We start from the raw sequence: 22,836 nt of genomic DNA on the forward strand, positions 1-22,836 counted from the left end.
TTAGACAAACAAACAGTGTACAGGGTTACAGAACAAGAACGCTGATGGGTCGCCATAAGGCGCCCCGTAAAAGATGGGAAAAAGGTAAACGCTGGGGAAGGATGAGAAAAAAAAATACAATCCAGACTGGGCTCCTAAGGGGCCCAGTTCGGAGTGAGAAAAAACCTTGATAGCAAAGCACATATACATATTACAACATACATCTCGAGATATCTAGGCGCTGACCATCCATTCATCACCCCTACAGGATTTGCGTCGAGGGCGTTGGATTGGGGGACGGGGGGGTGTATCTGTGGCGTATATTTTTTTTTGTGGATGCGTGTGTGTGTGTGTGTGTGTATAAGCCATCGTGTGTCTCTGTTCCGCGGCCTTGATGTATTTGCCGTCGCTAGTCCAATGTTCACAGCAACAGGTGTGTGTCCATGAGAGACAAAAAGGGAGTTTGTTTTGTCTTCCTGCAGTGATCTTCGGGAGAGTCTCGAAGCCAGGTAAACAACCCAAGTTAAAAAAAAATTTATGCGAGTGAAAATGAAATTTGCTTTTCACTCTAAATTGTCTATGACTGGTCCTCAAAAACTGCGGGGTAGACAGTCCGATGTAATCCACAATTCTTCCCGCATCCTCCAATCATTTGTGGCAGCTTTGGGGTACTTTGAAGATTGCCAGCAACTTCCAATTTGTCGACAAACCAGAGCAACGCTTACTCCAATCAGCAGATGTCCTGTTGTCATAATTCCGAACAGAAAAGGGTCGCCAGGCACGCGGCCCTCCTTCTTCTCCCAAGAGTCCGTCGTGTGTCCAGCAACAACCGCTTCGTCACGAAGGCAGGTTCCCCCAAACCCAAGATCTTGTCAATTTTGTTGAGGCCAGTTAAATAGTTCCAATGTTTAGATTTGGAGAGCAGTGCAAAAAGAGGCAACAAAAAAGTCAAAGACAAGACAAAACAAAGAAGCAAGCAGGAGAGATAAGGGAGAGGAAAGGGGAGCGTACACCCTCAGTGAGTGCCAGAGAGAAAATTATGTTATGTTAGACCCACTCGACGTCCAGACAGAGGTCACCCACATCTGCGGTCCTCTCCAAGGTTTCTCATAGTCATTCACATTGACATCCCACTAGGTTGTGAGTTTTTCCTTGCGCTTATGTGGGCTCTGAACCAAGGATTTTGTTGTGGCTTGTGCAGCCCTTTGAGACACTTGGGATTTAGGGCTATATAAATAAACATGGATTGATTGATGAGCATAAATCAGTCACAAGGTTAGTGTTTTTTATACCTATCATTGTTTCGGAGTTATTTCAATTGATAAAATATTGTCTAGCATTCTACACTACAAAATATTTGGCATGCAACAATATGAAACTTCCACATCATGGTTATGTGATTAAAATTATCACATAGAGACACACACTTAAATCTTTTGACCAAGTTTTTGTCATAACTAAAATAGAAAGTTAGAAAAGCCACAATAATGGATGTTTTGGGTGTTTAATGTGTCCCTTAGTGTTTTAGTCTTAGCTTTGTATCTGTTTTAATGGCTAAGCTTTTACTGTTTAAACATCGGTTTGTATTGTAGCACCTAAAGATGTATTTAAATGCAAAGTGCTTAACAAATAAAATCTATTATTAATTTCTGGCAGGCGTTGCCATGTCTTGTTTTCATGTTAGCATTTAAGGTAGTGAGCATTTAAATCGGTATTACTAACCATTGGGAGTTTTACCCCTGTTATCATCAATGCTGCTCATCGTTAAGTCCTTACAAAATAATTAAAGTATGTACTATGATTTGTGCTGATATCGTATCAAATTATTATTGGTGTTGACCAACACTCAAGGCTTCAATAACGGTATCGTGAAAAAGCCATACCGGGACACCCCCAGTTGATAGTGCTGTTATAATTTTTACTTTAAAAAGTGTCATTCTGAGCTGTTGACATACAACACCTTTAATGAGTCAGTTGTATAATAATTTTAAAACACAAATAGTGCTTATAGTAATCACATGATGTATTTTTGCAAAGTAAAACACTAAGGAACATGATGAACTTCGACCAAATAAAAACAAAACTACTATGTATGTAGAGAGTAGGCCTGGGCGATATCGATTTCTTCAAGTTTTTTTGGTGCAAACAATTAAAAATGTTTTTTATTTCCTTCTTGCGCCAGTTTATTGTTTGCCCCGAAATGCTTCCGTAGCTTCCACCCTGCCCCTTATTTACTTAGCGGCACACCTGGCAAAACATGACTAATGCTAACACAAACAATAGCAAAACGTTTCTGCACCCTGCAAAGTTTGTTTAAAAAAGGCTGCAGCACAACAAACTTACTCCTGCATCAGAGACCGAAGCCTCTAGTTGAGTGTGGGAAATACAACTCTATACAAGGCAAATAAGACCATAAAAACAAACAACCTACTGCTAAAAACCAGCTTACTATGGTGGTATCATTTGCACCAGTTATGTATGATGATACCATGTATGATGACAAAGAAGCACATTGCGTAGAACGATCACTAAAGCAGTCTCTACACACCGCCAAGATCTGTGAATATAAAAACCTGTGTTTATCCACTTACTGAAACTATACTCCCGTCAATGTTTTGATTATTTATTTGCATACAACATATGATACTACATTTTTAATAGCAGTATGTTTTATTCAGAAGTTTTACTTTTCACGTTATTAATCTCAATATTGGAGATTCTTATTTATTTACATGCAATGTGCATTGCTATATTTTGTCAAGAGTAGTGTTGTATAAAACACAGAAGAATTGCTTTCCAAGAGAATCTCGTAATTGAAATTTTTGAAAACGATTCCATAAAAAGTATAATTTATATCTGGTCTACAGAGAACATTTTTCAAATTTGAATTTTGCTAAGAGTAAGAAGCAATGTATGCTGTGTCAATTCAAATTACTTGTTTTGAATTATCCCTGTAATTTCTACTCGTTGTTTTCAAAAGTAGGGAAAAAAATCGGAAATCAAATGGTTTGTAAAAAATTGCAGATTTTATTATTAGGCCATATCGCCCAGGTCTATTAGAGAGCAATATAATAGATACAAATATGCTGCAACATAAAACCTAATGGCCCAGGGGTGATTTTTGTCCGGTTTTTCAAAGAAGGCCTTGACATAATAACACTCATTTCCTTCACTGCATGGCCACTCGTAGCAACATGCCTATTGTGCAATACACAAAATTGCAGTTTACAGCAATAAGTTCATCAAACCAGTTTTGTGGGAGTGGAGTGAACTAAGTGCATCCAGTTCATTTCCTACTTCTCCGCCGCTGTAGATGGAGGTACGGTGTCACCAGTTCTGGGCCCACTGGATCCATATTTGCTCTTTAAAGAACGTCCCAAAAACAGCCAATACTCCTTACGGATGCTATCCTTCTCCTGGGCTAAAAGGTGACAAATCTTGGAAGAAAAGAGAGAAAATATTAAATGTTTGCTCTTTCCGAACTAAGTAGAAAAGGATACTTTTTGAAGTGTAATGACATGTTGGTTGAAGAAAACACTGGAGCAGATTCCTATGAAACTTTGTGGTTCGATAATTTTGGCAACCAAAGGTTTTCTGCCGATTAGTTATATTTTATCACAGAAACCTTAATATTATGATGAATATACATTCAATGATAGACATCGTAACAACAACAACATGTCTGCAAATTTACAAATGATAATTACTAATAATTACTTTTCAGGAACCTTAGAGGGACGGGCTGAGCTGTCAAATGCTGATTGGCTGAACACAGTTGGGCTTTTCTAAAACTTTGTACCCAAACTTTCAGCCACCTTGAGAACAAATTTTTCATTTTTACAAACTTCATTTTATTATGGGAAGCGACAAAAAGTGGATCGACTCTTTTAAACGTATTTACAGAAGAATATAAAGTATTTAGCCAGACTTAGAAATGGCGAGGCGAGTGGTTCACTGAGACTCCGACCTTGTAGTTTAAAGATAAATGTGAAATGAAAGACGAGTAGAATGAAGGTAAATCACATCAAACATTCACTTTTTACTTATTTACTTGCTGTTAAAGTAGTCAGTGAAGCGCCATTAGGGTACCGTGGTTATTTGTCTGAACCTGAGTGACCCGAATACCAATGTCAATGCTGCTATGAAGTGGAAAAAGGGTAGGATTAAAAATAAGATCTGCTCCTTCCTACTCCTTTTCGAGCATGTTGTAAAAAGAAATGGAAAATGTGATGTATCATGTTGAAACTGCATTCATGTTTGAAATAAACCAACCAACAAACAGGCTAACACTAAATCTGATGTGTTTATGTTTTCCTGAGATAAACACTGACATACATTCTTTATGTACCTGTATTGTTATTAACAGCTGAACTGGAACTTGAGGGCATTACTGTCATGAATTTGTCTTTAAAAAGAGGATTACTTTTTCACTGTTGGACACTGCGGACAAAAGCCTTTTTTTATGTAAAAGGTTTTGTATATTATTGCCTTGTATTTAATTTACTAATACTATAGTAAAATAAATATGACTTAATTTTTTCTAGTTTATTTCCATATGTGTAAAAAGTCTGATTTGTATAAACTGTGAAATGCGGTGGAAACACTGACCACAGATTTATACAGGTATCTTCAGTTCCTGAATTTTTGGTGGAAAAAGGCCTAATGACACAGAAGTGGAAGACTAATGGGCGTTTGCAGTTAAAGACAGGGCGTGTTTCTTGCAACGTGCATTTACTTGGTAATCAAATACAAGATGTCACGTGAAGCAGAGATCCAAACATGCAGGGCACCTCCACAAGCAAGGGGAGTGTGCATTACCACAGCCATGAAAACAGAGGTGTGACAGTGTGCAGAACAACTCCACAAGTGTGCCACACACTTCTGTCGGTTAATAACACACATAAACCGTGCGTTGTGTTTTTGTGTGTGTGTGTGTGTCTTCACATAAGACACTACATGACAACTGAACCGTTTTATTACAAACCCCCTTTCCATATGAGTTGGGAAATTGTGTTAGATGTAAATATAAACGGAATACAATGATTTGCAAATCCTTTTCAACCAATATTCAATGTAAATATAAACGGAATACAATGATTTGCAAATCCTTTTCAACCAATATTCAGTTGAATATCCTACAAAGACAACATATTTGATATTTTTTTGGTAATTCATTAACTTTAAAATTTGATGCCAGCAACACTTGACAAAGAAGTTGGGAAAGGTGGCAATACATACTGATAAAGTTGAGAAATGCTCATCAAACACTTATTTGGAACATCCCACAGGTATGCAGGCTAATTGGGAACAGGTGGGTGCCATGATTGTGTATAAAAGCAGCTTCCATGAAATGCTAAGTAATTCACAAACAAGGATGGGGCGAGGGTCCCCAATTTGTAGGCAAATTATCAAACAGTTTTAGAACAACATTTCTCAATGAGCTATTGCAAGGATTTTGGGGATTTTACCATCTAAGGTCCGTAAAATCATCAAACGGTTCAAATAATCTGGAGAAATCACTGCATGTAGCGATGATACTACGGACCTTTGATCCCTCAGGTGGTACTGCATCAAAAACCAACATCAGTGTGTAAAGGATATCACCAGATGGGCTCAGGAACACTTCATAAAAACAACTGTCAGTAACTACAGTTGGTTGCTACATCTGTAAGTGCAAGTTAAAACGCTGCTATGCAAAGCCAAACCCATTTATCAACATCACCAAGGAACGCTGGCAGCTCTGCTGGGCCCAAGCTCATCTAAGACGGACTGATGCAAAGTGGAAAAGTGTTCTGTGGTCTGACGTGTCCACATTTCAAATTATATTTGGAAACTGGACGTTGTGTCCTCCGGAAAAAAGAGGAAAATAACCATCCGGAGGCGCAAAGTTCAAAAGCCAGCATCTGTGATGGTATTGGGGTGTTTTAATGCCCAAGGCATGGGCAACTTACACATCTGTGAAGGCACCATTAATGCTGAACGGTCCGTACAGGTTTTGGAGCAACATATGTTGTCATCCAAGCAATGTTATCATGGACGCACCTGCTTATTTCAGCAAGACAATACCAAGCCACGTGTTACAACAGCGTGGTTTCGTAGTAAAAGAGTGCGGGTACTTTCCTGGCCCACCTGCAGTCCAGACCTGTCTCCCATCGAAAATGTGTGGCGCATTATGAAGCGTAAAATACGACAGCGGAGACCCCCGACTGTTGAACGACTGAAGCTCTACATAAAACAAGAATGAGAAAAAATTCCACTTTCAAAGCTTCGACAATTAGTTTCCTCAGTTCCCAAACGTTTATTGAGTGTTGTTAAAAGAAAAGGTGATGTAACACAGTGGTGAACATGCCCTTCCCCAACTACTTTGGCACATGTTGCAGCCATGAAATTCTAAGTTAATTATTATTTGCAAAAAAAAAACAAAGTTTATGAGTTTGAACATCAAATATCTTGTCTTTGTAGTGCATTCAACTGAATATGGGTTGAAAAAGATTTGCAAATCATTGTATTCTGTTTATATTTACATCTAACACAATTTCCCAACTCATATGGAAACGGGGTTTGTATTACACATGGCAGGGACACACACACATTACAGTATCAGTACTATGTAGTACCAATTTTCTGTAAATGGTAAATTGGTTGTATAGCACTTTTCTACCTTCATGGTACCCAAAGCACTTTTGACACTATTTTCACATTTCCCCCTTTTTCACACACTGATGGCGGGAGCTGCCATGCAAGGTGTTAACCACAACCCATCAGGAGCAAGGGTGAAGTGTCTTGTCTTGGCTAAGATGGCGGAAGCTGTGATTGAACCTGCAACCCTCAAGTTGCTGGCACAGCCGGCTTTGCTGGGCCCGAGCTCATCTAAGATGGACTGATGCAAAGTGGAAAAGTATTCTGTGGTCTGACGAGTCCACATTTCAAATTGTTTTTTGGAAACGGTGAACGTCGTGTCCTCAAGGACCAAAGAGGAAAAGAACCATCAGGATTGTTCTAGGTGCAAAGTTGAAAAGCCAGCATCTGTGGTGGTATGGGGGTGCATTAGTGCCCAAGGCATGGGTAACTTACACAGCTGTGAAGGCACCATTAGTGCTGAAAGTTACATACAGGTTTTGAAGCTAAATATGTTGTCATCCAAGAAACGTTATCATGGACACCCTTGCTTATTTCAGCAAGACAATGCCAAGTCACTTGTTACAACAGCGTGGCTTCATAGTAAAAGAGTGCGGGCACTAGACTGGCTTTCCTGTAGTCCAGACCTTGTCCCATTGAAAATGTGTGGCGCATTATGAAGCCTAAAATACCACAATGGAGACCCCGGACTGTTGACAACTTAAGCTGTACATAAAACAAGAATGGGAAAGAATTCCACCTGAAAAGCTTCAAAAATGTGTCTCCTTAGTTCCCAAAGGTTTATTGAGTGTTGTTAAAAGAAAAGGTGATGAAACAAAGTGGTGAACATGCCCTTTCCCAACTACTTTGGCACGTGTTGCAGCCATGAAATTCTAAGTTAATTATTATTTGCAAAAATAAAATAAAGTTTATGAGTTTGAACATCAAATATCTTGTCTTTGTAGTGCATTCAATTGAACATGAGTTGAAAAGGATTTGCAAATCATTGTATTTTGTTTATATTTACATATAACACAATTTCCCAACTCATATGGAAACAGGGTTTGTACAAGAGAAATGCAATGATTGGTAGAAAAGGTGACACCAATCAACATCTAAATGACGTTTTTTTTTCTAATTTGAGGATTTTAGCAGAGGCGCAGTACACAGCTTGTTGAAAAGGAACCTGCTACGCTCACGTTACATTTCATGTTCAAAGCCAACATCAATATATTTCTAATTATTACACAGATAGGAGAGTATATGGGGATGTATAACATAATTTGTTAATACATGTTAAGATAAAGGGTTAGGGATGTAACAACATGAACATTTCTTACCACGGTTATTGTGACCAAAATGATCAGTTAATATTATCACAGAATTGTTTGTTATTTGTGCCCAAATAATACTCTCTCACACACAAATCTTTAAACCCAACTCATTTGGGGTTTGTTTGACATACAATATGAATTACTGGGCAGAAAAATATTGACGATTGTTCTGGCTTTTTAAGAGATGTGTTATCTTTTGAGTGTTAAAACATGGGCGAGCGAGACCGTAATTACTACTTTGGCACATGTTGCAGCCATGAAATTCTAAGTTAATTATTATTTGCAAAAAAAAAACAAAGTTTATGAGTTTGAACATCAAATATCTTGTCTTTGTAGTGCATTCAACTGAATATGGGTTGAAAAAGATTTGCAAATCATTGTATTCTGTTTATATTTACATCTAACACAATTTCCCAACTCATATGGAAACGGGGTTTGTATTACACATGGCAGGGACACACACACATTACAGTATCAGTACTATGTAGTACCAATTTTCTGTAAATGGTAAATTGGTTGTATAGCACTTTTCTACCTTCATGGTACCCAAAGCACTTTTGACACTATTTTCACATTTCCCCCTTTTTCACACACTGATGGCGGGAGCTGCCATGCAAGGTGTTAACCACAACCCATCAGGAGCAAGGGTGAAGTGTCTTGTCTTGGCTAAGATGGCGGAAGCTGTGATTGAACCTGCAACCCTCAAGTTGCTGGCACAGCCGCTGAAACACCTGAGCCAAGTCGCACCTTTGTACTTTTGCGTGTGTTCATGTGTTACAATTCGCGTTTTTCATACAACTCTGAGCGGAAAATATCTGTTTTCTGATCACCGAGCACAGTTTCCATTTTCACTACTAATACGGTTGCAAAAAAATATATACAATACAAAAAAACCCAACATAAAACGTTTTTTGACTACTGACCCATTCAACCAAATGACATTTTTGAATGATTACTTACTTCTAGAGCTTGTTTTAAGGTTTCTATCTGCTCTTCCTCTGCGCTTCCTTTTTGACTGCTATTCTCCAAAGCGTCTTCGTAGCAATCAAACAGGAAGGCGAGAAGGTACGAGGAACATCGGGTCTCCTTCAGTTCCAGGATTTTCTCCAGCAGGCCAGGCTGAGATGACAGACCTTTGTCCTGCAGCATCCTAAAAGGGAAATCACAATTGGCGATCACTACAGGATTCTCCCTTAATTCAAAAGGAATAGTGGACAGCACCTTTTACCTCTTATTTCTAAAATTGTGTACACTCTTGAATTGGGGTCTTATGGCCGCTTATGTGGACACTTATACGGGCACTGGTGGTGTCAGAAGAGTATAACATACAATGGAATTTTGAAAAAAAAAAAAATATGTAAAAATAAGAATTAGCATGTCACTAAACATGAAGTACATGTTTGTTACTTATGGACTAATAAGTACATCATATCAAAAGATGATTCTAAGTTTTTAATCTAATTAGGGTCCAATAGTTAAAGTTAAAGTAACAATGATTGTCACACACACACACAAGTTGTGTGTGTGTGTCTGTTATTCTCTGCATTTCACCCTTCACCCTTGATCACCCCCTGGGAGGTGAGGGGAGCAGTGAGCAGCAGCGATGGCCACACCCGGGAACCATTTTTGGTGATTTAACCCCCGATTCCAACCCTTGATGCTCAGTGCCAAGCAGGGAGGTAATGGGTCCCATTTTTATAGTCTTTTATAGTCTATGGCAGTGGTTCTTAACCTGGGTTCGATCGAACCCTAGGGGTTCGGTGAGTAGGCCTCAGTGGTTCGGTGAGGTCAATACACACCCAACTCATCGTGTAAATAAAAACTTCTCCCTATGGATACCCCCAAACTATTTTCCCTCTGATTTGCAGGTGTGTAAATTGTTGTGAGTTCATGCACTGTTTGTGTTGTTCATGCACGGTTCATTTTGCATTTTGTGCACCAATAAAAAAAACATAACTTTGTCTTGATTTTTTAAAAACCAGCATTTTATTTTTCACTAAAGAAGGGTTCGGTGAAGGCACATATGAAACTGGTGGGGTTCGGCACCTCCAACAAGGTTAAGAACCACTGGTCTATGGTATGACAACCTACCGATCTCAGGGCAAACACTCTAACCACTAGGCCATTAGAAATTAAAAAAGCATGTAAACAAACAGCTTGGGCCTTAAGAGGTTAATTTATCCGATCGCGGTGCACCACAGCAGCAAAATATTAACTGCCTCACCTTAGGAATTAGTTGTTTTTTTTTTTTGCGTGAAAACACATTAAAGTGATGTAATGCATTGTAGCGTCCAGAAAAAGACAAAGTCCAACGTTCTTTTTATCCATCCATCCATTTTCTACCGCTTATTCCCTTTTTGGGGTTGCGGGGGGCGCTGGTGCCTATCTCAGCTACAATCGGGCAGAAGGCGGTGTACACCCTGGACAAGTCGCCACCTCATCGCAGGGCCAACACAGATAGACAGACAACATTCACACTCACATTCACACACTAAGGCCAATTTAGTGTTGCCAATCAACCTATCCCCAGGTGCATGTCTTTGGAAGTGGGAGGAAGCCGGCGTACCCGGACAGAACCCACGCAGTAATGGGGAGGACATGCAAACTCCACACAGAAAGATCCCGAGCCCGGGATTGAACCCAGGACTACTCAGGACCTTCGTATTGTGAGGCAGACACACTAACCCTGCTCACGCTCTTTTTAACTTTAACCAATGTTATGCTAACAACCGCTCCACTTCTAACACATATTCCCTCCCGTGCACACACTTTCGTCTATATAGTTTACTCCCAGATACACAACAACAATTCCTCATTCTATGCCAGTCTTTCCAAACAATGGGGCGGGCCCCCCTGGGAAGCACGGTGCAATGTCAGGGAAGGCGCATAACCTCGGGGAATATGCTTCTTTTGCTGTACCAGAATATGATGTGCGTATCGGACTTTGCTTCACTGTAACCACAATGGGTGACAAGGAAAGACTGGTGTGTTGTTTCCTTTATTTTTGATAAGCTTACAATGCAGAGGTATTGTCATAACAAATTTAGCGTCAAAATATACTATTTTTAGTCACGGTGGAGAGTGGGAGGAGGGCCCGAAATATTTTATTCTTCCTAGGAGTGGCGTAAGCTGGGTAACAGAAAATATTTGAGAAGCACTGTTCTATGCCATCACGGTGTTCAAACCATGGGAACAATTATCATAACACACGAACATAGACATTAACACTAGCAGGTACAGGTGGGAATCTTTCGGCACTTCATGATCTAATTACGATTCAGGGGATACGATTTGATTATAAATCAATTATTTATACATCTACGATTATTATATTGTATATTGTTTATATATTGTATAATATTATTATATATTCTGATTGTATTTAATTTAAATATTCATATTTCTAATCTGTCTACAAGACTCATCCGTTGGATACTGCCTATGCGGTATGTGGTTTTTGGATTAGTGCACACAGCAGATATAGATATGGAAGACTAAATCCGTGAGACCTGTAGAAGCCTGCCAAGTGAACAAATAAAGTCCCTACTTGGCGAACAAGCATTGTTTATTCAATTGTTGTGCCTTTTAAAAATCACATCATGTTCAGACACTTTGGCCCCAGTCGTCATAAATTTGCTGCTTGAAGGCGTGTGTCGTCTCATTTTCATCATATTGTAACAAATATTGTAACATTCCAAGGAATACAAGCTCAGACAGATTCCAAGTGTCGGTTAGTCACAAAATGCAGCGCGCCACGACAACAAACTAAATCTCCATTTCTTGCCATCCTCTGTGAAAACTCGCACAACCTTTACCCCCCACACCGCACGTCACGTCCCATCCTTGTCCCATAAGTCCCACCCCCAAGTCCAAGCCATTGGCTAGAGCCGTAGCCACCCACTCACCAATCAACGGTTGACAGACCTGTTGCCGTACCGTGTGGATATTACAGTCTCTCATGATTTATTAATGTAGTTGCTAATTTCCTCTTCTTAGCCATTTACTTCCTGCTGTAATGCGGTTCCTATTAGCCTTTTCTCAAAGCGTACAAAGTAGGGCTGCACGATTACACGAAATTGACATCAAGGTTTTAATTAGTGCGGTAAATAACCGCAAGAGGCTGAGGTTTTTTTGTTGCCCGCTATCACCAGAATTTATGACAGAGTGACCCCTCTTTTCAGTCGTTTACAATCTTTGTCTTGGCGGAGACAAGAGAAGTGGGCCGTTACCAATACACTCACAGTAATGAGAGCCTTGCGATTCGCCAGTGAGAAGTACTATGAACTATTAACACAAATTAGGGGGAAACATTTTTACTATAAAGCCAAAAGTCCTGTTGTGGGAATATTTCAGTTTCATATCAGATGGGTGATATGAGCCCATCACATGAACGAACGATCGGAAATGTTGTCGTGATCAGGTGAGGGCAAAAAACAAAAAAACACTCTCCAATCTAATTTTTCCAACTGGGAAACAAATGCACTTTAAGATGTTCAATATCTATTTTGGTTATATTTATGCTAACACAAGGGAGTTAGTTGTATTTTCTGATTATATATTTATGATAAAGTTATTTACCATCCAATTACAGTACAATGGTAAACAATCCTACAATAATGAGAAATAAAAGTTTATACAATTTTAAATGGTTATTTGCTTTACTATTATTATATATTATGATTGCACGAAACACTGTCTAGTTTTTATGGATTATTTCTTCAGTTTAAGGGCATGATGTAGACAAAAGCACTGAGTCTGTCTGCTTAAAGCAAAGTAGTGTATTTTTAAAATAAAATTATTGCATACTGTTCTAATGTGTGGCATCTTGAGACAAGAATGTTGAATGAAAGACTAAAAGTAATGTGTCTTCCTTTACTTGTTATTTTTGCAGTCTTATGCATTTATATGTAAACAATATAAGAGTTGCAATTTGACAGAAAAATCGCAATTAGGTTTTTTCGCCGCTAGTGGTCATAGTAAAAATATTTCTATTAAAAAAAACAAGCACAAACACAAAGGGTGTTTTATTGTTTGTGCTGTGGCACCATCTTTTTGACAAGTTCGCTCACTGTCGGTGCTGCAGTGTCCTTCCATTTACTGGAAGTGCCATTCAGTCTTCCAACTGTCCATAACGTTTTTACCAAAAAGTGCAGGCTTTCACAGAGCACATTACTACCTCAGTGGTCAAAAACATCAGGTTCACACGTGAGGATGTCAAAGACAGTAAGTTGCCTATTTTGGACTAATGTCCACATTGAAGAAATCGAGGGCCTCCATGTTGGGGTTTACCGAAAACCCACACATACCGATCAGTAACCTACTTTTTGACTCACACCACCCACTGGAACACAATCTGGGCGTTATTAGAATCCGACAACACAAAGCTGACAATGTCCCTACCAGCACACACGCCAAATAGAGAGAGCATAGGCATTTGAGGGAAGCCCTCAAAACCTGTGGCTACTACAGCTGGTCATTTGTGAAAAGTGCATTGAGTTCCAAAAATATACAAGAACAGAGTGGGTGAGGAGGAAAAAGTTATTTTGACAATTTGTTTCATTTTTTTCAAGGAATATAGGTTGTTGATGAAACTTATTGGTTAGTCATAAAATAAAAATGAACACTTCCGTGTATACGGTGGGGCAAAAAAGTATTTAGTCAGCCACCGATTGTGCAAGTTTTCCCACTTAAAATGATGACAGACGTCTGTAATTTTCATCATAGGTACACTTCAACTGTGAGAGACAGAATGTGAAAAAAATCCAGGAATTCACATTGTAGGAATTTTAAAGAATTTATTTGTAAATTATGGTGGAAAATAAGTATTTGGTCACTTCAAGCAAGGAAGATCTCTGGCTCTCACAGACCTGTAACAACTTCTTTAAGAAGCTCTTCTGTCCTCCACTCGTTACCTGTGTGCATGGAACATGATTGAACTTGTTATCTGTATAGAAAACACCTGTCCACGGCTTCAAACAGTCAGACTCCAAACTCCACTATGGCCAAGACCAAAGAGCTGTCGAAGGACACCAGGAAAAAAATTGTAGACCTGCACCAGACTGGGAAGAGTGAATCTACAATAGGCAAGCAGCTTGGTGTGAAAAAATCCACTGTGGGAGGAATTATCAGAAAATGGAAGACATACAAGACCACTGATAATCTCCCTCGATCTGGGGCTCCACGCAAGATCTCATCCCATGGAGTCAAAATGATCATGAGAACGGTGAGCAAAAATCCCAGAACCACACGGGGGGACCTGGTGAATGACCTGCAGAGAGCTGGGACCAAAGTAACAAAGGTTACCATCAGAAACACGCTATGCCGACAGGGAATCAAATCCTGCAGTGCCAGATGTGTCCCCCTGCTTAAGCCAGTGCATGTCCAGGCCTGTCTGAAGTTTGCCAGAGAGCACATGGATAATAGACCAGAGGATTGGGAGAATGTCATGTGGTCAGATGAAACCAAAATATAACTTTTTGGTATAAACTCAACTCGTCGTGTTTGGAGAAAGAAGAATACTGAGTTGCATCCCAAGAACACCATACCTACTGTGAAGCATGGGGGTGGAAACATCATGCTTTGGGGCTGCTTTTTTGCTAAGGAGACAGGACGACTGATCCGTGTTAAGCAAAGAATGAATGGGGCCATGTATCGTGAGATTTTGAGCCAAAACCTCCTATCAGTGAGAGCTTTGAAGATGAAACGTGGCTGGGTCTTCCAGCATGACAATGATCCCAAACACACCACCATGGCAACGAAGTAGTGGCTCCGTAAGAAGCATTTGAAAGTCCTGGAGTGGCCTAGCCAGTCTCCAGATCTCAACCCCATTGAAAATTTGTGGAGGGAGTTGAAAGTCCGTATTGCTCAGCGACAGCCCCAAAACATCACTGCTCTCGAGAAGATCTGCATAGAGGAATGGGCCAAAATACCAGCTACTGTGTGAGCAAACCACGTAAAGACCTATAGTAATCATTTAACCTCTGTAATTGCCAACAAAGGTTGTATTACAAAGTATTGAGTTAAATTTTTGTTATTGACCAAATACTTATTTTCTACCATAATTTACAAATAAATTATTTAAAATTCCTACAATGTGAATTCCTGGATTTTTTCACATTCTGTCTCTCACAGTTGAAGTGTACCTATGATGAAAATTACAGACCTCTGTCATCATTTTAAGTGGGAAAACTTGCACAATCGGTGGCTGACTAAATACTTTTTTGCCCCACTGTATACAAAAATAAATGCCTTACCCTTTCAAATAGTTCCATGCACTTTCATTGTGGGGGGCCTTTTTGATCTGGGTCAGACAGTACCTAAAAAGAAAATACAAATGAATGTAAGAAAATCAACTGTAGGAGAAACAATAGAGAAACAAAAACCAGAGGCAAAAAAACTGAGGAAGTCGCAATTACCACTATAAACTACACCAACTCCTGAACATGCATGACTATGAAGGATGGTGGATATTCCTCAGAAACCTTGGCAACAAAATTAGGAATGTGATCAGAAGAGGTTCTTCTGCGGCTAGGGCCGTACTCTGGCTCCCACGCACACTGGGAGTCAAATATATTGTACATACAAACACACATATACTCACACACACACACCGTTATTCAGACATACAAATATAGGTACCTACACTCCCACATACATACAAAAATACAGTACATACCTACATACTCCAAGTTCGTCCATCTACACGCACTTTCACGGTACAAACATACACATACTGTACATATACATTCACTGTACACATTCATATACACATACTGTACATTTACATTTACTGTACAAACATTCATATACACATTCTGTACGTATACATACATACACTCATGCACATAATCACGTTTCATCAAACATATATTAACGTTGTTGCCCTAGGGGAAACTGGGTAACACATGGCACACTGACAAAGCTTAACCCATTGTTACTACAACAATCTACAAGATAGGTTGCCTCTCTCTCTTCCCCTCCATCTTTCGGTATTCCTTTTTTTTTCTCTCTCTAGTTATCATTATGTATATGTATTATTGCATTTGAACAACTATACTGTTGATAATAAAGGTAAACTATTGGTATTATTCGTGATCATAAGCGCTTTTTCTATTGGTATTTGTATTGCTCCAGTTGTAGTGTAAAAATGCTCATTGTCATTTCTATATTATTTATTTCGCTAACTGCTTCTTTGGTATCACTTTTACGATCATATTTGTACATATCGTATGTGCTAGTATTGTTCTATTGTTGATGTTGTTTTTGTTGTTATTGATGTGTTTGCTGTTTTTGTTTTTGTCTCTCTGTCTAATGCCCCTCTTATCACCACAATTTGGGCATCTACATCAACTATATGATTTGCCTGAGAAGCTGTACAGGACAAAAAAATAAATGAATAAATAATTAAAAAAGAAGAAGAGGTTTCTTGGGGACTTACTGGATCTCTCTCTCCAGAACTGCTTGATCAGAGAAGCCTGTAGTGATTGAGATGACAAAATGCCGCTGATTCCAGGCAGAATTATTCCTCACATCTTCTTCCAAGAGATTCTCTACAAACTCCAGCTCATTGTCCCATAGTTTGTACTCCTAAATTTGAATGGAAAGAGTGGAAAAAAACACATAATCATTTGGCACTTTCACACATTTCAGTACGTCATCACTAAGTTGTGCACAAACAATGCTGCTGCACATTAAAGACCAGAGAGTGATGTTTGGTGTGAAGTTTTGATTGTGTGACAACATAGCAGGATGACAGTGTGACTAACACGTATATGCAAAGTAAAAATTTTACACAATATTTTATTTATTTTTTTATTGGTCACACAGAAATAATAATCTGGTGATCCACAAAGAGGTTGCAGTCTTCCGGGTGTCATGTTTTGTCCTAATGCCCCCAACCAGTAGTTATTATGTTAACATTGTACAAACCCCGTTTCCAGAAGAGTTGGGAAATTGTGTTGGATGTAAATATAAACGGAATAAAATGATTTGCAAATCACTTTCAACCCATATTCAGTTGAATATGCTACAAAACCAACATATTTGATGTTCAAACTGATAAACAGTTTTTTTTTTTGCAAATAATCATCAACTTTAGAATTTGATGCCAGCAACACGTGACAAAAAAGTAGGTAAAGGTGGCAATAAATATTGATAAAGTTGAAAAATTCTCATCAAACACTTATTTGGAACGTCCCACAGGTGTGCAGGCTAATTGGGAACAGGTGGGTGCCATGATTGGGTATAAAAACAGCTTCCGTGAAAATGCTCAGTCATTCACAAACAAGGATAGGGAAACGGTCACCACTTTGTGAACAAATGGGTGAGCAAATTGTCAAACAGTTTAAGAACAACATTTTTCAACGGGCTATTGCAATAAATTTAGGAATTTCACCATCTACGGTCCGTAATACCATCAAAAGGTTCAGAGAATCTGGAGAAATCACTGCACGTAAGCGATGATATAACGGACCTTTGTTCCCTCAGGCGGTACTGAATCAAAAAGAGACATCAGTGTGTAAAGGATATCACCACATGGGCTCAGGAACACTTCATAAAACCACTGTCAGTAACTACAGTTTGTCGCTACATCTGTAAGTGCAAGTTAAAACTACTATGCAAAGCCAAAGCTATTTATCAACGACACGCAGAAACGCCGCCGGCTTTGCTGGGCCCGAGCTCATCTAAGATGGACTGATGCAAAGTGGAAAAGTATTCTGTGGTCTGACGAGTCCACATTTCAAATTGTTTTTTGGAAACGGTGAACGTCGTGTCCTCAAGGACCAAAGAGGAAAAGAACCATCAGGATTGTTCTAGGTGCAAAGTTGAAAAGCCAGCATCTGTGGTGGTATGGGGGTGCATTAGTGCCCAAGGCATGGGTAACTTACACAGCTGTGAAGGCACCATTAGTGCTGAAAGTTACATACAGGTTTTGAAGCTAAATATGTTGTCATCCAAGAAACGTTATCATGGACACCCTTGCTTATTTCAGCAAGACAATGCCAAGTCACTTGTTACAACAGCGTGGCTTCATAGTAAAAGAGTGCGGGCACTAGACTGGCTTTCCTGTAGTCCAGACCTTGTCCCATTGAAAATGTGTGGCGCATTATGAAGCCTAAAATACCACAATGGAGACCCCGGACTGTTGACAACTTAAGCTGTACATAAAACAAGAATGGGAAAGAATTCCACCTGAAAAGCTTCAAAAATGTGTCTCCTTAGTTCCCAAAGGTTTATTGAGTGTTGTTAAAAGAAAAGGTGATGAAACAAAGTGGTGAACATGCCCTTTCCCAACTACTTTGGCACGTGTTGCAGCCATGAAATTCTAAGTTAATTATTATTTGCAAAAATAAAATAAAGTTTATGAGTTTGAACATCAAATATCTTGTCTTTGTAGTGCATTCAATTGAACATGAGTTGAAAAGGATTTGCAAATCATTGTATTTTGTTTATATTTACATATAACACAATTTCCCAACTCATATGGAAACAGGGTTTGTACAAGAGAAATGCAATGATTGGTAGAAAAGGTGACACCAATCAACATCTAAATGACGTTTTTTTTTCTAATTTGAGGATTTTAGCAGAGGCGCAGTACACAGCTTGTTGAAAAGGAACCTGCTACGCTCACGTTACATTTCATGTTCAAAGCCAACATCAATATATTTCTAATTATTACACAGATAGGAGAGTATATGGGGATGTATAACATAATTTGTTAATACATGTTAAGATAAAGGGTTAGGGATGTAACAACATGAACATTTCTTACCACGGTTATTGTGACCAAAATGATCAGTTAATATTATCACAGAATTGTTTGTTATTTGTGCCCAAATAATACTCTCTCACACACAAATCTTTAAACCCAACTCATTTGGGGTTTGTTTGACATACAATATGAATTACTGGGCAGAAAAATATTGACGATTGTTCTGGCTTTTTAAGAGATGTGTTATCTTTTGAGTGTTAAAACATGGGCGAGCGAGACCGTAATTAGCCATAAGCAATGTAGAGTGAGTATCTTTCGTGGACGCACAGGGGTATGTTCTGTGTTATGTGCACTGCACTGCTAATAAACTTTACTTCCTCAAAAATAAACCACCACCAGTTACTTCCTGCACTCTTGCAGCCGACTAACTAGTATGAGACTTTGAGCAGGAATGACTAACAAAAGGGTAGTTATTCCAATTAAAAATTCATATGGTGGGATGGTAACATGAATGATATTTGAGTGTAATATAGCACTTTAAACCTATTTTTATGTTTGAAGGGGATGAAAATAGGACAACCGCTTTAAGACTACATGTACTAAACATTATTTTTACAATATTTTTGGAGGGAGCGAAGAGAGTCCAACAAAATTGATGCCACTGATATATTCATTCTCTATCGCCTGGTTAGTTTTGTTACAGTTTAAAAACAAATACCTGTAAAAGAAAATGCTATATAATTATAATGTATCAATAATACCATGGTATTATATTATTATTATCATACCCACTGTCCAGCACCTACCTGGATGACCCACTGTCTGTGTTGCCAGGCATGGTAGTTCTTTGCGTCTTGGCTGAGGATGTCTGCAATGAACTCCAGCTCCTCTGAAGGGTCATTCAACCACTCTACCACAATACGTCTATGATGCCTGGAAAACAGTTGTGATACCTACATGGTATTTTATTTAACTTCACAACATTGTTTCTCTCTGGAGAGCATGTTCATTTTCCTTTCTGAACATATCCATTCATTTATTTGTTTATGTTTTACTACTACAGCTAATAACCCAGTGAAACACAGACATTGACATTTCTTGACTTGACTCACCACACTTGGTAGTTTTTAGGTTGATCCTCAATGATGGCTGTAATGTACCTCATTTCTTCTCTCAGGTCTTTTGCCAGAGCTTGAAGCAATACCCGCCTGTAGTGCCTGCATTTTGCCAGAAAATGAGCACATTATGCAAACGTTTGTGCTTGGTGTTGATGCTTTCACAAGCTTTCAAAAAATGTGTTGTTACAGGCAGGGAACCTGAGCATCAGATCATTTTCAAAACAACAAGGGACTTACCACACGGTGTAATTAGCAGCATTCAACTCAATGGCATCTGCTGTCAAGGCGAAGGCTCGCTCGCTCTTTTCATCATGCTTTAGAAGGGCACGGAAATAGTCAAAAACATCGGAGACTGTTGGTAGAAACAAAAAACAAGTTAAAATGTCCAGCACACAAAGTTATTTATTTACATGTCTAATTCGTCTGGCTACTGTGACACATAATTGTGGTAACAGTTGACCCATACAAACATTTAGGACTTATAAGCCCCCCCAGATTCTGGTGGCTTTTTTTTATAATTGACGCGGCCTAAAATGCCTGAATTTTTTTTAGAAAGTTGCAATGTTTTAAGGCTTATATTTTCTTTAAAAAAAACATACAATCAACTCGTGATTCTATAACTTATCAATGTTTTAGGGATTCCTTATAACCTTAACCTAAAAAAAGCAAGGGATATCAACAAAATTGTAAAACAAATACTGTATTCATGTTTTACTTGTTTTATACCACACAGACTTAAAAGTAGACACTAAATGGCAAAATTACTGTACTGTTTTATGTAATATGTACAAATAATCTTGATAATTTATTATAATTACAGGGTATCCCTTACTTGTACTTGATCGTGTCTGCCCGCCACGGCAAAAAAAAAAAGCCGACATACCTGAAAAATGTGGGTTTTTTTTTTACATGAAAATAAATTAAAGTAATATAATTGTATGTATGGATAGATAGATATAGATGTATAGTGGGTTAAATCACCATAAATGATTCCCGGGGGCGGCACCGCTGCTGCCCACTGCTCCCCTCACTTCGTAGGTACTTTAACCTTAATTATATTTAGGGGGTACTTATCTTTTTATGGCTTTCGGCGTGGATCTACGTTAGCTTTATTTTCATCAAACTTACGTAACCAACATACGTAATATACTTAACATTTATGCAACTGCACCACAGCAATTTCAGGTCAATCAATAATCTATATTTTGATTAGGAATCAAAGTACAGGGTTTTCTCTATATATTCTCTATATATTTCTCTGGTCTTGGTGCTGCACCACAGCTATTTTGAAACCGCCACCTTTGAAAATTAGGACTTATTTACGTGGAAAGAAATTAAAGTAATATATTGTATGAATGGTAAGGGTGTAACGGTACACAAAAATTTCGGTTCGGTACATGCCTTGGTTTAGAGGTCACAGTTTGTCTGCGTTAGTGCTTATAATAACAATATCACTGATACTTGGTTAATATACAAATCATGAAATGTAAATTGAGTATTGTTGGCATTTTTTGAATGGTTATTTATTGGATTTTATTGGCGAAATAGAGGACCTCCCATGGGCTCTGCTGTAAGATGACTTTTATTTACATTTTAATTTACAAATAGTTGATATGTTAAGTTTTGATTATAAAATTGACGTGCGTGATTGAGACAAATTCGATTGGCGAAATTGTGGGGGGAGTTGCGGGCATTTGACAAAGTTGCCATGCTGCCAAATCCTCAGGAATGGGTTGAATTTGAGTGAATTGGCATGAAAGCAATTCTTGGAGGGACTGACTTATTCAATTCACAGTTAATAGAGAAATTAGCGGTGGGCGGATCAATTCAAACACTGATAGTATCAACGTCCAGGGAGCACCAGTACTGAAACAATAAAGTGATGAGCTCAATATTTTTATAGTCCTCTCCTGTTCATTTTCACAAATGTGTTTATTTTGTATATGAATATGAAGGGAATATATGAAGCATTCCGTTGATATTATTATTACATTGTGCTAAATTGTTGTATTTGTATATTGTTTACAAATAGATATGTTAAGTGTTTTGGTTTGCATAATATCTTAAATATTGACAAGCAGTAGAAATGGCTGGATTGTGATTATAATTAAAGGTTATCGGTGACACTGGCCCATTAGTATGGATTCAATACTAAAATGTGCAGTATCACCCACATCTGACAGTCCATCAACAAACATAATAGTTTGGTACTTTAACCTGAAATAACCATGTTGCTTCTATTGTTTGTCTCTTGTCAAACTTACACTTTTCCGAATAAGCGATCTTGACCACAGGGTTTGGTCCATCATCCTGAGGAACAGGCTCCAAGTCAGCCCACTCCTTTCTGTCTCTGAAACACACAAATTAACATTTACCCAATGTATTGCACGATTCATATAGTATGTATCTGTTTGGGGCGTCTTTCAACAGTTCAAAATTAACACAAAACCATAAAACTTAAGTAATGTTATGTTGTGAAAATAGCCATACATTTATATTTTTATTCCAGGCTTAGTCGACATTCATTGAAGTTTGATGAATTTAAAAGCAGCGAGCTAGCTAAACAAAATACACTTGTGTAACGTACAAAGCTACCTGTAAAACATATATCGCGTCGGGTCCAAAACAAATCCATCTTCGCCATGGTCCCCAGCCTCGACATTAAAAGCACTGTCGTCTTTAAATGTTCCAAAATCGTTGGACATGTCTTCCATACCCGACATTGCTAGCGTGCTTAATCACGTCAAAGCGCTGCAAAGAAAACCAGAACGTAATTTCCGGTTTTAACGCGCGGTGCGTTGAAGTACGCTGGGAAATATTACATCCATATGTGCAAACGGTCGAAAAGAACGAGAAATCAGCATTGAGTGATTGATTGAAACTTTTATTAGTAGATTGCACAGTTCAGTACATATTCCGTACAACTGACCACTAAATGGTAACACCCGAATAAGTTTTTCAACTTGGGGTTGACTCGGGGTCCACGTTAATCAATTCATGGTACGAAGGCAATGATTCACTATTGAAATGAACTTCCATCCATCCATCCATTTCCTACCGCTTATTCCCTTCAGGG

The 22,836-nt window shown here is 38.6% G+C and overlaps 1 protein-coding gene across 1 annotated transcript; it reads right to left on the minus strand.

Moving 5' to 3' along the window:
• Positions 1–2,983: 2,983 nt before the first annotated feature.
• fnta (farnesyltransferase, CAAX box, alpha) lies at positions 2,984–22,534 on the minus strand. Its single transcript, XM_061901502.1, has 9 exons — positions 22,356–22,534; positions 22,025–22,110; positions 19,998–20,112; positions 19,755–19,859; positions 19,449–19,575; positions 16,369–16,517; positions 15,185–15,247; positions 8,892–9,081; positions 2,984–3,416 (listed from the first exon to the last, which is right to left on the minus strand). Exons 1-9 carry the CDS (start codon positions 22,481–22,483, stop codon positions 3,273–3,275), a joined length of 1,107 nt encoding a protein of 368 aa, XP_061757486.1. The 5' UTR covers positions 22,484–22,534; the 3' UTR covers positions 2,984–3,272.
• Between the last annotated feature and the right edge of the window lie 302 nt (positions 22,535–22,836).

The sequence above is a fragment of the Nerophis ophidion genome, linkage group LG05, assembly GCF_033978795.1.
Source record: "Nerophis ophidion isolate RoL-2023_Sa linkage group LG05, RoL_Noph_v1.0, whole genome shotgun sequence".
Lineage (NCBI taxonomy): Eukaryota > Metazoa > Chordata > Actinopteri > Syngnathiformes > Syngnathidae > Nerophis > Nerophis ophidion.

Bases quoted from the DNA above. Each gene is read 5' to 3' on its own strand.
- fnta (XM_061901502.1), bottom strand. From the start codon at position 22,483: ATGTCGGGTATGGAAGACATGTCCAACGATTTTGGAACATTTAAAGAC. The intron at 22,111-22,355 runs GTAGCTTTGTAC...TGTGTGTTTCAG, and splicing joins ACGCGATATATGTTTTACAG to AGACAGAAAGGAGTGGGCTG. The intron at 19,860-19,997 runs GTAAGTCCCTTG...GGCAAAATGCAG, and splicing joins GCTGCTAATTACACCGTGTG to GCACTACAGGCGGGTATTGC.